At 41.3% G+C, this 14245-nt stretch overlaps 1 protein-coding gene and 1 long non-coding RNA gene across 2 annotated transcripts in view; one reads left to right on the top strand and one right to left on the bottom strand.

Annotated features, from left to right (window-relative positions):
* The window catches only part of CUBN (cubilin), a 141527-nt gene that overhangs the window by 81995 nt on the left and 45287 nt on the right, over nucleotides 1–14245 (bottom strand). Inside the window, 1 exon segment of the mRNA XM_050709354.1 lies at nucleotides 6880–7039. Within this exon segment, the coding sequence (XP_050565311.1) occupies nucleotides 6880–7039 (160 nt within the window).
* Nucleotides 10596–13750, top strand: LOC126913189 (uncharacterized). The gene is made up of 3 exons (XR_007707850.1): nucleotides 10596–11766; nucleotides 12392–12457; nucleotides 13173–13750. It is a non-coding gene; the product is annotated as an uncharacterized LOC126913189 (long non-coding RNA).

Genomic DNA, 14245 nt, shown 5'->3' with positions numbered 1-14245 from the left:
GGAATGACACGGCTGCTGAGGACAGAGCAGAAGGGAAGGCTGCCTTGCCAGCCTGGGAAACAGAAAGATTTCCCAACGAGCCGACTTGCACGGCTGGGCTCCTGAGGGGGTGCGAACAGGGAGGCAGGGGAGTTTCAGCAGGCAAGAACAAAGCCAGTTGCTATTTATCTCAGCCTGAAGAAAGCTGGGAACATTTTAAAACTAAACAGGCAGTTATGACTCAGCTTCTCGTACTAAGAGTTTCCTGATAGCCACAAAGGCTTTTTTTTTTTTTTTTTTTTTTTTCAAATTTCAACCCGAAATGGCTCAGAGAGCTTGTGTGCTGCAGCTTGAGGCCCAGAGCTTTCTGTAGCCCCTGCAGGTAGCGTTCAGATTAGTCATGCTCTCTCCAAGAGTGGTTTATATTTTCTCTGAGCTCAATCAATATTCTCTGGATGAGGCTTGTGAAGCCCATGAATAAGAACGTCAAACTGTTGTTAATGTGCCATTTCTTTTCTTCCAACTACAAATGTTCCCAGGAAAGGTTTTCTTTAAATAAAAGGAAAAGCAGAGGTAAAGCTCAGATCTCTGTGATTCATTTCTTACAATGAATGTGCAGAACTTATCTTGCCAATCTTTTATTAGTTGTTTGCAAACTGAAATTGCTTGAGTTTATGCCCAGGTATTTGCTGAATAACACCTGAAAAAAGGACCCACGGTTCTTTGCAAATATGTGAACTATTTTGACTGACCTGCACATGAGAGCAGAAACCTCTGTATCAGAGCAGAAATGTAATACCTGAACTCTCTGGCCAGCTGGAAAAAAGCCTCTGTATTATGTTTAGGCTTTTGTATGGATGAGATAAGAATCATTTCTGTTATGCCTTTTTTTTTTTTTGAAAATATAGATGATTTTAACAAGATACTTACAAGAATAGTTCAGAGATTGAATTGTTTAAAAGTGAATTTAGAATTTGATCCCTAATTTATTCAATATCTTCCCCGTTTTCATTAGCCACAAAGTTCTCGTAGCATTATCCCTTTCTTCGATTCCACTACAGATACAAACAATGAAGGAAAACTAATCTATAAGTATTTTTCATATTATGTGTGCATTACTGATGAAGACAAATTCTCTTTGCTGAGATGCTTGTATTAAGCTTTGAAATCTGCCTTGGCTGATAGCTCAAATTATCAGAAAAGATATCAAAGAAATTACATTCATTTAAATGGTGTTCAGGCTGAATATATACACATATATGTATATGCATATATATTTACACACATAAATATATGTGTATATATGCATGGATTTTGCATTTAAGAGGAAAAAGCAGGAGAAATGTCGGTCCTGTGTTTTGAAACACACAGCTTTATGTACCCTATCCTTTTCCTATTTTTTAAGCAAGCAAAGAAATAAGTTTTTATTTGACCTAGAATGTAACTCATAGAAGAGTAGCCTGCCTACTTACTCAGATGCTGAAATAGGAAAAGTTTAAATTATAATGTAATCATCTCAGCTAATTAAGCTTATTCCATTGCTGGAATCACCATTAAATGAACACAAACCTTCTCCCAGTGCTTACATTGTTTGCAAAAATCACATTATATTTTGCTTCGATTAAAATAAATGGAGTTTTTGCTGTATATGACAACAAAGGAAAAAAAATAAGATTTGGTGTTTAGGGATAAACAAAAATGAGGAGGCAGAACTTCTAAATTGCTGCATAACTTCAGGTCTCATTGAAACAACAGTGAATTTGAAACCATTCTGATCCAAGTAGAACATCTTAAAAAAAAATTCACAGCACAGAAATGCATGGTCTTGCTGTATATGGACAGCTATATGGACAGCTGTACTGCAGAAAAGTTTCTTGCAGCTGAACTGCATTATGGCATATGCTCAGTTTCTGCAGACTTTTTGCAGTCATTTTGGAAACTTCTGCCTTGCAGTTAAATTGAGAAAAAAAAAAAAAAAGAAAACAGGGAGGGGAAATATTGTTTTAGAAGTGTAAAGGTCTTGGAATTCCCTTGAAAAATGTTTAAAACAACTACCTAACCTGGTGTTAGTTGCTAGGACGTCAGTCAACAAATAGAAAGCTCAGGAAACATGTATTTAGTGTTTTTGCTTTTCTCTGCCTAAAGTCTTAGTAGTCATTGAAGATTGTGCAAGGGATGATTTATAGATGTCTTACCATATTACTGCCTGTCTGGTTAGCAGATGGTGTTCATTAACCAAAGAAGAATGCCTATTCTCATAAATAATTATAGATGAATACAGAAGTAGTAATCTGTGGAAACCTCTATTATTTGCAAGGTTTTCGGATTTATTCATGGCTGTGTTTTAGCCACAGGTTAGAAAAGTCCCTTCCATAAAGCTTAAAGTGAGTTGACATTGTTCCTGTAAAGTCAGAGTCAGGGAAATGAAAGGTTTCAGGGTTGTTCCATTTGTTGTGCTCATACTGAAATATTTCAGTAAACATTAACTGATTGTAGCTGCGTGGAGCACTTAGAATGAGCCTCTGAGTCTCTGTATGGTCTCTGTACAGAGAATGGAGTACAGAATGAGTCTGTACTACACTAATACTTGCACGAAGCATGACTTGGATTTGATTCTGAAATCTTTTACTCTTTTGAGTAGATTTATTTCATAGAATATTATCCAATGGAGCAAGTGGGATATTTTTTATGATGAAGCCTTACGCAAGAGAATTAAAATTCAACTGAGAAAACGTGTGGTTTTTTTTTTTTGTTTTGTTTTGTTTTCTCCTTTCTGATTTGTTAATTACTTCTGTAGCTTTCATTATTATTGTTTTATCAGTCTCCTGAGTTCTTGTATTTTCTTCTATATGTTCCTGTCTGATATCAGTGAGATGGATATTAGATAAAGGTAGACTACAGGGACCCAGGGACTTAAAGGCGCATTTAGGCATGTAAACAGGAGCTGAATCCTCCAAGATACTGCATGTCCACAGTTCCTGTAGCAGCTGCCAGTGTTCAGTGTTTAAAAAAAGGCCTTTTTCTAGCTCTCAGGCATTGATTGAACAGTTTAACAACAAGCATTGTAAGAAAAATTTGGTCTTTATTCTTATATATTAGTCAGGGAGGGGAGGCAGTGGGGGGAGGTGAGCAGCCTGCTGAAGGAACAAAATTTAATTCATCATCATGTCTCACAGAGAACATGTTTTTTAACAGCCAGACCGCAATACAAAAAGCCGACTGAACCCTGTACACCCCCAATTCAGAGCAACTGCTCAGGACTTTAAAAGATCAGATCCTGTGCATCTCAGACTTAACATGACAAAAAGACACTGAAAAAGAATAGTCATTTTTGAAAACTGAACTAATGGTGATTTGTCCAAGGCTACACAAGAAATGGACCGCAGAGTTAGGATTCAGGCTCAGGAAATGTAGGCCTTAGCTCCCTGATTGACCGGCAGTGCAATAGCAATATTCTCTCCAGCAATCCTAATGGATATCTGGCAAATATCTGCAGTGAATGGCTTCTGCATCTTAATCCAGCATGTTTCTGTTATGCTTCCCTGAAGAACTAACAAACTATTTCACATTTTACCTGCAAATATACTGAAAAACAATCTTTAGTTATTGTATGTCTTTTAATAGCTTTCATCTTCTGAAAATATGGACTCAGTGTAATGAAAACTGCTCTTCTCATGCACTAAGTGGGATTTCTCCACTCCCTGTCCATCCGTTATGGTTCCCTAGGGAAATCTAACAGAAAGAAGATGATGGCAAAGGAAAAGAGCAATACTTTAGGGCTACATTATTCATTTCTCACCAGTGTGCTCTGCTTCTTTTTTAAAGGGGGAGTTAATGTGTCACAGAAAACAGAACAGCAGACGCAAATTTTGACTATGCTGAGAAGAGCTGATTAAATTTATAAGCTCTACTGACAACGAAGCAGCCTGATGAGCAAGCTTCCAATGAAACACTGATCTATATATATATATAAAGCAGCCAGTGCCTACACACACATTGCTTAATAAGGTAAGTGACAGGTCTAGGAAATATGTCTTCTCAGATAGTGACAGTTGTCACTGGTGTAATTTTGCACTGAGAGACCTTTGACCTTTTGGCCTCCTGATTTTTTTATTTTTTTTAGGACAGCATTCAACTAGCGTGCCATCTTTGCAACATCCAGCCTGTTAGCAAGAGTTTGTTCATTCTCAAAGGGCCAATATATATGTCCCCAAATATATTTGCCTGTGTTAAGCTTCCTAATAAACAACAGAACTGGAATGAGCACCTTGCACGGTCAAGCTTTCCTGTGGTGAATCAAGACTCCTGAGGCCCTGCCTGCAGAAGGAAACACTACCAATTCTGGCTAAATCAATTCTATATCCTGCTTAATCAATGGAAGCCCTTTAGGCGAACAGTGTTATTTCAGAATCAAAACCACTTTTAAAATGAATTCTTTGCACTTCAGCTTTCTTTACAAGTTAAAACTATGTAAGACATTATAAATATAAATAGCAGCATTTCCACAAGATCAGTTACTCATTATGCCTTTGGGAAAGCCTGAAGACTGGGTTTCCGTCAGCAACTGAAAAGCAGCAGCTTAGTAAGTGGGAAGAACAGATGCAAATGTTTCAATTCTAAACACTTCGTATTCGTGTCGTGTCCGTCTGCAGGGGCTCCTCATGTCAGTTATCAATGAGGTAAGCTTTTGGCTTGTTGTGATCACCTCATAACTGCTAGCAAAGCTACCAGAAAGAGTGTCTGAAGTGAACTGTATCAGGCACATGGTGGCAAACGGAAGTGCTGCTCTCTTTGATTACCAAAGCATGTGAATGTTGTTGATATACATCTCATAGATGCTTCGCAACTGCCAGCTGAGGAGCACATGAACAGCCTGAGAAATAGTTCACAGGAGCTTGAACTCCAGAGCACACATTTGTCACTTGAGTAGAAGTAAGATCTCTTTCTGAAAATATATATAGCCTTGTTATTTTCTTGTCAGGTGAGATGTTATTAGACCCAGGTTCAGTTTCTCATAGGGATTTGCCCTCAGGGAAGAGGGGACCTGAATACTTCACTCCAAAATTCTCAATTCAAAGGCAGCATCTGCTGCATTCCCCAATAGTAGGGGACTTTCTTCACCAAGCTTTTTTTTTTTTTTTTGTGCATTAAAAGATTTTCAGAAGGCAGAAGTGAACATAGCACCTGGACCACAGCAACGTACCTAATTTTATCCAGTCTAAGGCAGCAGTATACACCCAGACAATGTAGCCATGAAGGGCAAGAGGGCTACGCATATTTGTGTGTCACCAACCAAGAAAAAAAGGAAATGTCTGCAACATACAGAAAGAAGATGACTGCAGTCAGCTCTGGAGGAACTTGCACTCATATTACAGGCTGTCAGGAGTCATAGCTGTGATGTGCAGAGCCTGCAACGACTTCCCTAGGAGCCAGCCCTATCTGAACCCACACATCCTGCTCTGCTGCTCAGACATGGTCCCACATTAGCAGTCTGGGCTTTGTTTCATGCCCAGAAACAAACAGAGGGGCAGTGCTGGCCGACAGAGAAGTGAATGTGTCAGTGCAGAAAAGGAGTGCAGGGGTGGGTAGGAGAGGGCTGGAGAGTCCGGGAAATGATTGTGGCAGGGGGAGCTGGAGGGAAAGCACAGAGTGCTTACCACGCAGGCAGATCTTGGAAAGCTTTGAGAGCTTTAGAAAAGCAAGTTAACCCAGAACCATGGCTACTGTATGGAGCTGATGTCATCTGGCTCTGTGCATAAAAGCCTCCACTTTTTCTTCTTTTGTGTGGTCCCAGAATGACATCACCTCGGAGCACAAGAACATACCTTTGTGCTGCAGCACTTCCCCTGCTGGCTCTGCCACACATCTCACTCCTCCCGCTTACGTCCCTCCTTTGCCCAGAAATGCTCCCTGACCTCCACTGAATGCAAAACAGCACTGTCTAGTCAGAGAGAGCCTTTTGGGAGCCCGTGAACGCCAGCAATCCGTGGTAGCACAGAGGAGCTCCTATTCAAACAATGTATAGCATGCCATACACCTCAGCAACCCGCAGTAGGGCCTCTGCAGCCGATTTCAGCTGCTTTACAATGCTGTCAAAGCTGAATGGTGTGAACTGATCAGACAGACAGGGCAACTGTGGCTATTTAATTATTTTCAAGGTTGAATCCTCTTTCATGGGGTGTACAATGGCATATGATTTAATCTTGTTGCAGTCCAATATTGCTGTTAAGTAAGTAGAGTGAAGAAGTTGTGTTTGTAGCCTCACTTAAGAAGTGTACAATCATTGTACAATCACTAACAGATTGGTTTATAATTGGCATGCATGCTTGCCTATTTAACGAGGCCTGTGATGCTCTTTGTGACTTGCAGCACAAGAGAAAAAAAAACACCCAAAGCACATCCTGGCCAATGTTATTTCATGCAGAGAAAGGAGGGAGGCAGAGGCTGGAAGGTTGGAAGTGAACGCACTGCCCAAGAAAACAATCACCACTAAAGAAAACTAGAGAGAAGCCTGCAGAGAAAAAAAAAAAAAAGGAAGTCTATAGGAATCAGGCAAACTGAGAGCTGAGTGTTTCCTATTAGAAAGTCCAAGTCCCCCTTTAACGGTGTATATCTCCTTTTCAGCACATAAATTCTGAAGATACACCTCATCCTGTGCCTATTCCTTTAGATGAAAGGGTATTTTGCTTACAGCCTGTGATCAGGTAATCGTCAAAGGTGTAGCATGTGCAGAAACATTCACTGAGAAAGTATTGGAGCAATTATGAGTAAATGCAATATTTTCAGTGCTCTGATGGGTTATTTCTACTTAGCTAACACAGGAGTGCCCTAAGCTGGGACTCTACTATGTGTACAGAAAAGAAGAAAACATGCTTTCCCTGAAAAACCTGGTTAACTTACCATTGACATGCCACAGCATCTGGAACCCACTTCTAGCGTTCAGTCCATCAGAATAAAATGCCACATGAAGGCTGGTCCCTGTGGTGCTCCCTGCCAGCGGAAGAGACTGTCCACAGAAAGTGCCTATCAGGCTGGATCGTTCATCAGGTCCATCATAGAGCTGAAATGAAACAAAGAATATCCCAGTAGGTAAAAAGCAGCTCCCCAGTTCTTAGTGTTTTGCATAAGATGTTGAAGAAAGCAGTGAAGCTCCAACGCTGCCACCCTGACGCAGCAATATCAGCCATGGGGAATGTGGGAAGGTTTGGATGAAACAATGACCATATGCAACTCAGTATGTCTCAAAACCTGGCTGGACATCATGTAGAGCAAGAAGGTCTTGCTGTTTCTGTTTTGGTGTGTATTAGGGGTTGCTGGGGAAGAAGATAAGAAGCAAACACAACAACGAACTGAAATAGAAAGAAATAGGGGATGTCATAGGTCCAATTTTACCATGCATCTAGCATATTCAGTGCCTCCAGAGCCTTTGGTGATAACTCAGATTATTTACTCATTTCTGTAAGACTGCACTCAGGTGATTTCAGGACTGACTGAACTTATGGTGGACTAAACCGAGGAGTCAGCATCACCAGAGCCTCACAGTGTAGTGACGACAAACTGAAAACAAAAAGCAAAACAAATCCTCAAAAACCACAAGGCAAAATTCATGTGTTTGTTTATTTTGTCATGTTCTTATGCTTGTGTCCTACTTTGGAGGAGAAGTGGAGTCACGATTTCTGAACTTTTGCACCTAGAAATACTTTACGTTTTATCTCCAAGTCATATTCTACGTGATTGTATTTTGACAGTCAGAGTTTTGGCAGATGTAGCCAGCCTGAAAATCTTTCTGTTCCCCAAACACAAAAGAGAATTCTTCCATCCTACTCTTGAAACACTAATGCTCTAAAAAAAATGGAACAAATAAAATGATAAGGAAATATTCCTGCATTTAAATCCTGAAATCTGAAGCTAGTCAAATGCTCAAATTCAAATAAAAGCACTTAAGACATGTTTTCATGGAGTCATAGTGGGTGCCCTGAGCTTTTGAGCCTCTTTACATCAGTTGTCTCCAAACAGGTTTAAAGGTTTTTTCTCATCCTAGACAGTGGATACGGCACTTTTTTCATATCCAGTAAATCACACTGAATATGCATCTATGTTCTTCACCAAGTATTGCAATGCTCAGTGTCATTATTCAGGGGGAAAGGTGTATAATTTTTGCAAACCTGGTAAAAATTAAATATAAATAAATTGCATTTGAATATATCAGATTGCCACTTGTTGTCAAGTTATGAGTTGCTTTACTGTTTCTTTTGTTACTGTGATTCTGAACGTTTAGAACAGGAACCCTCATGTTTTTTTACCACTTTGCTGCAGTTCATCCAATCTTCTGTCTCACAGAAGAGCACATCTTCCTAACACAGCCCAGCAAATTACTGGCACAGAAACCATGTCTGAACATTCTCATTGTGAGTTTTTGGCATGTTTCCTTTCAGAATTTCAACAAAAACTTTTCTCTGTTCCGAAGCCATCACCATAAAATTCTCCCCATGCAAAGAATCAAATCTACGATCTCTGGATAGACAGCCAAGGTTTATTTATCTTTGCTCTCCACTCAAATCTCTTTTCCAAATAACCTCTGGTTCCACTAACAATTCGCCTACATTGAATGCCGATAGTATGGAAGTGTGGTATTACAGTAAATATTGACTAACCATGCTAGCTTCTTCTTTTGCACATTTTCCAGCACTCACATATGGTAATCAATAATTAAGCCCTCAGCTTTTGTGTTCAAGATGTTGGTCTTGCAGAACTTTCAGAAACTGTGTTGTTGATTTAAGACATAGTTGGGGCCCAGAAATCTACTCAAGTGGTTTCAAGTCCTCAAACTGACAGTCAGGTTTGAATGTCTTTTTTCAATAAAAAATAAATTGAACGTAGTTCAGCCAGAAGTTAGGGGCAAATTGCAGGAATGGTAATATTCCATGGCCTGTTTTATGGCTTGTGACCCTGAATCTTTTTGGTTTTCAAACCTCTAATGCCATGAAATGCCCAGAGCATGAGGAACGTATCGGAACTTGAGAACCATCACTCCATGGTGAAATCTGAAAAGCCTGAAAGTTGCTACTTGCCGACTGATTGCTGGTAGTTCTTGCAAAGCCTCAGTCAAATGTGTTTGGTAATAGATATAAAATTATCATAGAGATTAGATGTTAACAACTTGCATTCATCTGCATTCTTTTCAAATGTAAAGCTTAATCTGACATACAGATGAGCTGTCCCATGCCCAGCATTACAGTTATGACCTTCTCTCAAGCCAGGCTGAGACCTTTACACATTCTTTTATGGCTTAAGCTCAGCAAAATGAAGTAAGTCAGATCCAATTAGATTTTTTAATAGTGCTACTTCCTTCGATGGCTTTGTGGTATATACGACTCATTTGTGTGGCTTCAAGCCATGGAAATCTTACACCAGAAAAATGTGAATGGGGAAGAATGAATCAATGTGGAGACCATGAACCTGAGCTCTGAATGAAAGGCAAAGAGACACATATTCAACGATCAGCCGTTAGCTTTGGTGATTACGAATGAAAAACTCTCTAAAGAACTATGGACTAAATCATCCCCAGAAACTTTCAAATCAAAACAAAAAAAAAACAAGCTTCATGAGTCTTCCGTCGGGGGAGTGTTATTTTTATCTAAGACGGCGAGCGTCACATTTCTGTGTAATTTGCCCTGAAAACAGCCAGTGGGTTTTTCACGACACAAATAATGGTTACCATGGCAATCCCTTCATGCGGCGCTGCCCCGTGGTGCTGGGTTCAGGCCGGAGTTTCACAGGAAATTCGAGTGCCTGGCCAGCTGTAACTCATTGAGAGAGGCAGAGCCACCGCTGCTAGAATTACAGAGGGGTTTTTTTTCAAGCTGTCTTTCACTTATAAACGAAGGGAACAGCTGTGTGTTTCCACAAAGCATTCTGAACTTCTAAAACCACATCTTGCTCTCACACAAATACGGGCAAGTGAAACTGAAGCTGAGCGCGCATCTCATGGGCCACAATTTCTCTTCTGATCTCCGAGGCAGTGTTTCTCATTTAAGGGCCTGCTTTGTCAGCTGTGCCATCCGAAACCGCTGCAAATCGAGGGAAAGTCCTTCCCCAGGCAACACGAGGCATGGCACTCCCTTGGTCTGTGCAAGGCTAGCCACTCCAGCAGCATACTGGCTGTAGGACCTGGGCACTGGGCTCCCTCCCAGCTAACCACTGGGAAGAGCACACTTGCTCCCTTTCTGTGCAGGTAACTCTTCTGTAATTGATTTGTTTCTTCAGACCTTTTAGCCTCCACCATAAAAACCAAGGGCAATGATATTGTAATGACATTGACAGATACTGCAGCACAGTTTAAGATCCTTAGCATGGCAAAAAAGAAAAGCCTCCCTTCCTCCTTAATGAAACCAATTGCCCAGCAGCACCCAGAGTGCTCCATTTCCTCAGCCTGCACCCAGGCACCAGGGATGTGGTAACTTCAGATGAATTAGGCATAGGTTCAGTAATCGCTATGGGAAACCGCTTATCAGGTTGCCCAGGAGCAGGCGCGTAGGCTGACGCAGCAGTGCGAAGGGGAGGTACTAGCTCTCTAGGGGATGAATCCGGCTGAGGGACTGCCCTGCAGCAAGGTGGCAGCTGAAAACCATCTGCTGAAGGCTGGAGCGGGGCCGTGACAGCAGGCTAGCCGAGGCTGCAGGAAGGGCTCGGCTCGGTCCAGAGGAGACACGGTGGTCACCAGTGGCCAGTGGATTTTGGCTTTCTGGACTCTCCAGCCTGGAAGCATGTCACTAACGCCAGTAATGATGATCTGGAGGCCACAGCTGTTCACCGCTCTTTGGAGGAGCAAAGCAAAGCGGCATGACCTGTGGCAGAGGAGCTCATTGCCAGAACTGGAGTAAAGGCTCAGTGACTAAGCTTACTGGAAAACAGAGTTTCTGCTGGGTGGAAAGAAGCAAATTGGAGGAAGGAAACTTTGCATGTGCTCCATTTGGGCATACTTGCAGTGGGGACATCTTGCTAGCCGAATGCCTCGTCAAGCCTATTTCCTCTTGCAAAGTGAGCCTGGCAGGAGCCTTCCAGACAGGTAGCGGGGCTCCATCTGTTCAGTTCTCCTACCAGGAAGCTGATTTTTCTTAGGGCAAAACTTTAAATTTCTCTTGGATAGTTTTATTTCTGTGAAAAGGGATATTTTTTCATCAGAAAAAATATTATAAAGGAAAACTAGCCTAATCTGCTCTGGAAAAAAAAAAAAAGCTGCTTACAAACATTTGTTAGGCAGAAGCCGTAGTTTTGATTCGGAGATGATGGGCTCATCAAAGGCAAGCTTTCAGTTTCCTACGAGGGGATAAGCCATCCTAGGAATACTGATCCCCCTCATTTTTAGAGGAGATCATTCAGAGTTCTCATTTTCATTGCCAGTAATTCTGTTATGAGCAGATAATTCTATTATCTATCATCAATTATTCTATTATCAGATGGCATTCGTTCATGGTATAATTATGAATAATTACATCAATTATTCTCTCAATTTGAGTCTTGATACACATTGTTTGTAGTCTGAAAACAACACCACAACAGGTCTGGGCTGTCTGCAGAATTCAGGAAAGGAGATTGCACCTTGGATCAGATCACCATGACAAGTGTCCCGCGCATCACCGGAGCCTCTAGAGACATCCTCGCAGAGCTATTCTGGCACAACCAAGTATCCCTTTCCTCTTAAAAGTGTGAAACCTGATATAGGATTGTTTTGACTGATCTAAACACTAGAGGCAGTGATTACAGGTAGCAGCTCTTCCTGAAGGGGTAAGTTTTTGAGAAGGAAGTTGTGATGACATCGCAACAAATCTGTTACCAGAAAATGAAATGGTGCAAAAAACAGATAATATAATCATCATCCAACTACCAGAATGCACTACAAAAAGAAATCACCAATAATTGTTAAAGCGAGAATTAACACAGGTAAAAATAATCAATTTCCAAGCAGTACATTTCCTTTGAGGAGAAATAGAGTGCAAGCTTAAGAACCTGCAGGTCCGTCAGCCAGAGAAAAGAAACAAAGTGAAGCTGCAGGATGTGGCACATTGCTCTAGCTTAGCACCACAGCAACATAGCTTTCACAGAAACAAAGGCAGCTTAAGATTTCCAGTGATTTACCGTGAAGCCCTGTTATTTTTATCTCTGCACAATCAGGAGAATGACATAAGGTTGTTTGTGTTTGCAAGACGAAGAGTGTTTGAAGGTTCCAGCTGATAAAAGCCCTCCCTGTATAAACTCCCTATAAATAATGCTTTAGAATCATAGAATGGCTTGTTTTGGAAGGGACCTTAAAGATCACCTAACTCCAGTGATCTGGGGGGGGCGGGGGTGACTCCAGTGATCTGGGGGGGGCGGGGGTGGGGTGGAATGTTCCTGTCCATTATGCTTTCAGGAAAACAAAATTGCCAGCTCATGGGAACAGCAGGAAGAAGACGAACAAGACCTTCCTCAAAGTCTGGTATGGTTTTCTCTGGCTTTTCTGTGGGCTTCCCTTTGATGAGGGGAAGCTTTGACCAGGTCAGGAGGGCTTTCTCCTGACGCCGTGTAACTTCATATTGTGATGCCTGCACTGACTGGGATGAGCCGCTTCATTGCACAGATGGTCTTACACTCTGGCCAGGCTTTCCAGAAAAATTTGGAGAATGGGATGAACTAAGGAGAGAAGAATCCAGCACTATTAAATGAGTCACAAATGCTATTTCTCCAGCAAGGGGCATGCACGCTACTATCAGCTACATGTGCTAGTATTTTACAGTCACTTTATTGTACAGTGCTTTTTCCTGAAGGTACAGGCAAAGTCACATTGCTCTGAGCTGGCAGGGCGTAGACAAGAAAATGTCCATGAAGCTCTGACTCATTTTGTAAGTCCCAGAGCAGAGTTTCTGCTGCCTTCCTGTGCCACTCGTGCTTCTTGTCATCTGAGGTTTCTGTAAGCATCATGCAACCATTTCATCACTGACAAATTTAGCAGTCTTGATGTGTTTTGTTTTTTTTCTATGTGCATTTCTAAAGTCTGCTTCTAAGTAACCTTTTGAAAAGTAAAGCCAAAATGTACTTCAATTGTGGCAATGCAGGCAAATGGGAAAACAGAAAAATCTTTCTGAGCCCTGAGCCAGTCTTGTGTAGGGTGAACAGCTTTTTAGCCTGACATGCTCCTTTTCCTGATTACCCAGATCTCTCTCTGAAAATCAATGCAAGAGCTGAGATCTCCCTGTATACAAATGGTGAGGCCTGCCACAGAGACCCGAGGAGAGTTGTCACTTTTATCCTTACAGTCTTACACTGAAGAACTTCTCGTGGAGGCCCATAAATCCCTGAAGGAATTCAGGGATGGGCTGGCGTGCTGCCAGCTTGCATTAACGGATACCACTGCTGCCTGGCCAGCAGGCTGTAATTTGATGTCTGTGGGCAGAACCTGGATGGGTATATTTAATATATCGTCTGGTTCCCCAGGGTGATGTACTACCAGTGACATTTTGTAAATCAGTGCATGGCCATAAGCAAAGCCATTCTCTGTGCTTGGAGAATTCCTGGAACACTTTAAAAAGGCACAGTAATAAATAAAATGTCATAATGTTAATCTCCTAATATAGTTTAAGTATATTTACTAATTACAAGTACAGAAGAGAGCAAAACTAGAAACGGGATAAGCTTCCTTTCCCCTATGAGAAGCTAATAAAAAAAAAGAGGATGACCAGCTGAGTGCAAGAAACAATTATCTAATGCATTATTCACAGATGGAGAAAAAGGATGTTATGGCACATCCCTGGAATGCTGCAGTGGTTTAAAAAAAAAAAAAAAAAGAAAAAAAAAAAGGACATATCCTGTTACTACCAGAAGGAAATGAAACAGTTCTCAGGAGCAGATGTCATATTAATTACTGTACTGATTTGATAACATCTATATATAAAGGATGCAGTGGTATTTTAACCACCTAAGCCTAATCACTGAAAGACTCTAGACACTGGCAGTAAGCAAGGAAGGAAGTGCTTTATTCCAAAGAGGAATAAAGTCCTGCCTTGCAGCCACTGCGGTGAAAGGCCACTGTGGTTATCAGCCAGACAGTTGTCCTGATAAGATGTGCTTTTACATTAACCCAGTGGTAATACCATTGGTAATACCATTGGGTTAATGGTAATTCCATCCTTGCCACTAGACTAACATACTGCACAGGTCAAAGGGCGTGAGGTTTAGAGAGCTCCGAATCTTGTCTTGCCACATGACATTTTACTATCTGCTTATCAGG

The sequence above is a fragment of the Cygnus atratus genome, chromosome 2, assembly GCF_013377495.2.
Source record: "Cygnus atratus isolate AKBS03 ecotype Queensland, Australia chromosome 2, CAtr_DNAZoo_HiC_assembly, whole genome shotgun sequence".
Taxonomy (NCBI): Eukaryota; Metazoa; Chordata; class Aves; order Anseriformes; family Anatidae; genus Cygnus; species Cygnus atratus.
This window is presented reverse-complemented; position numbering and strand designations above follow the sequence as displayed.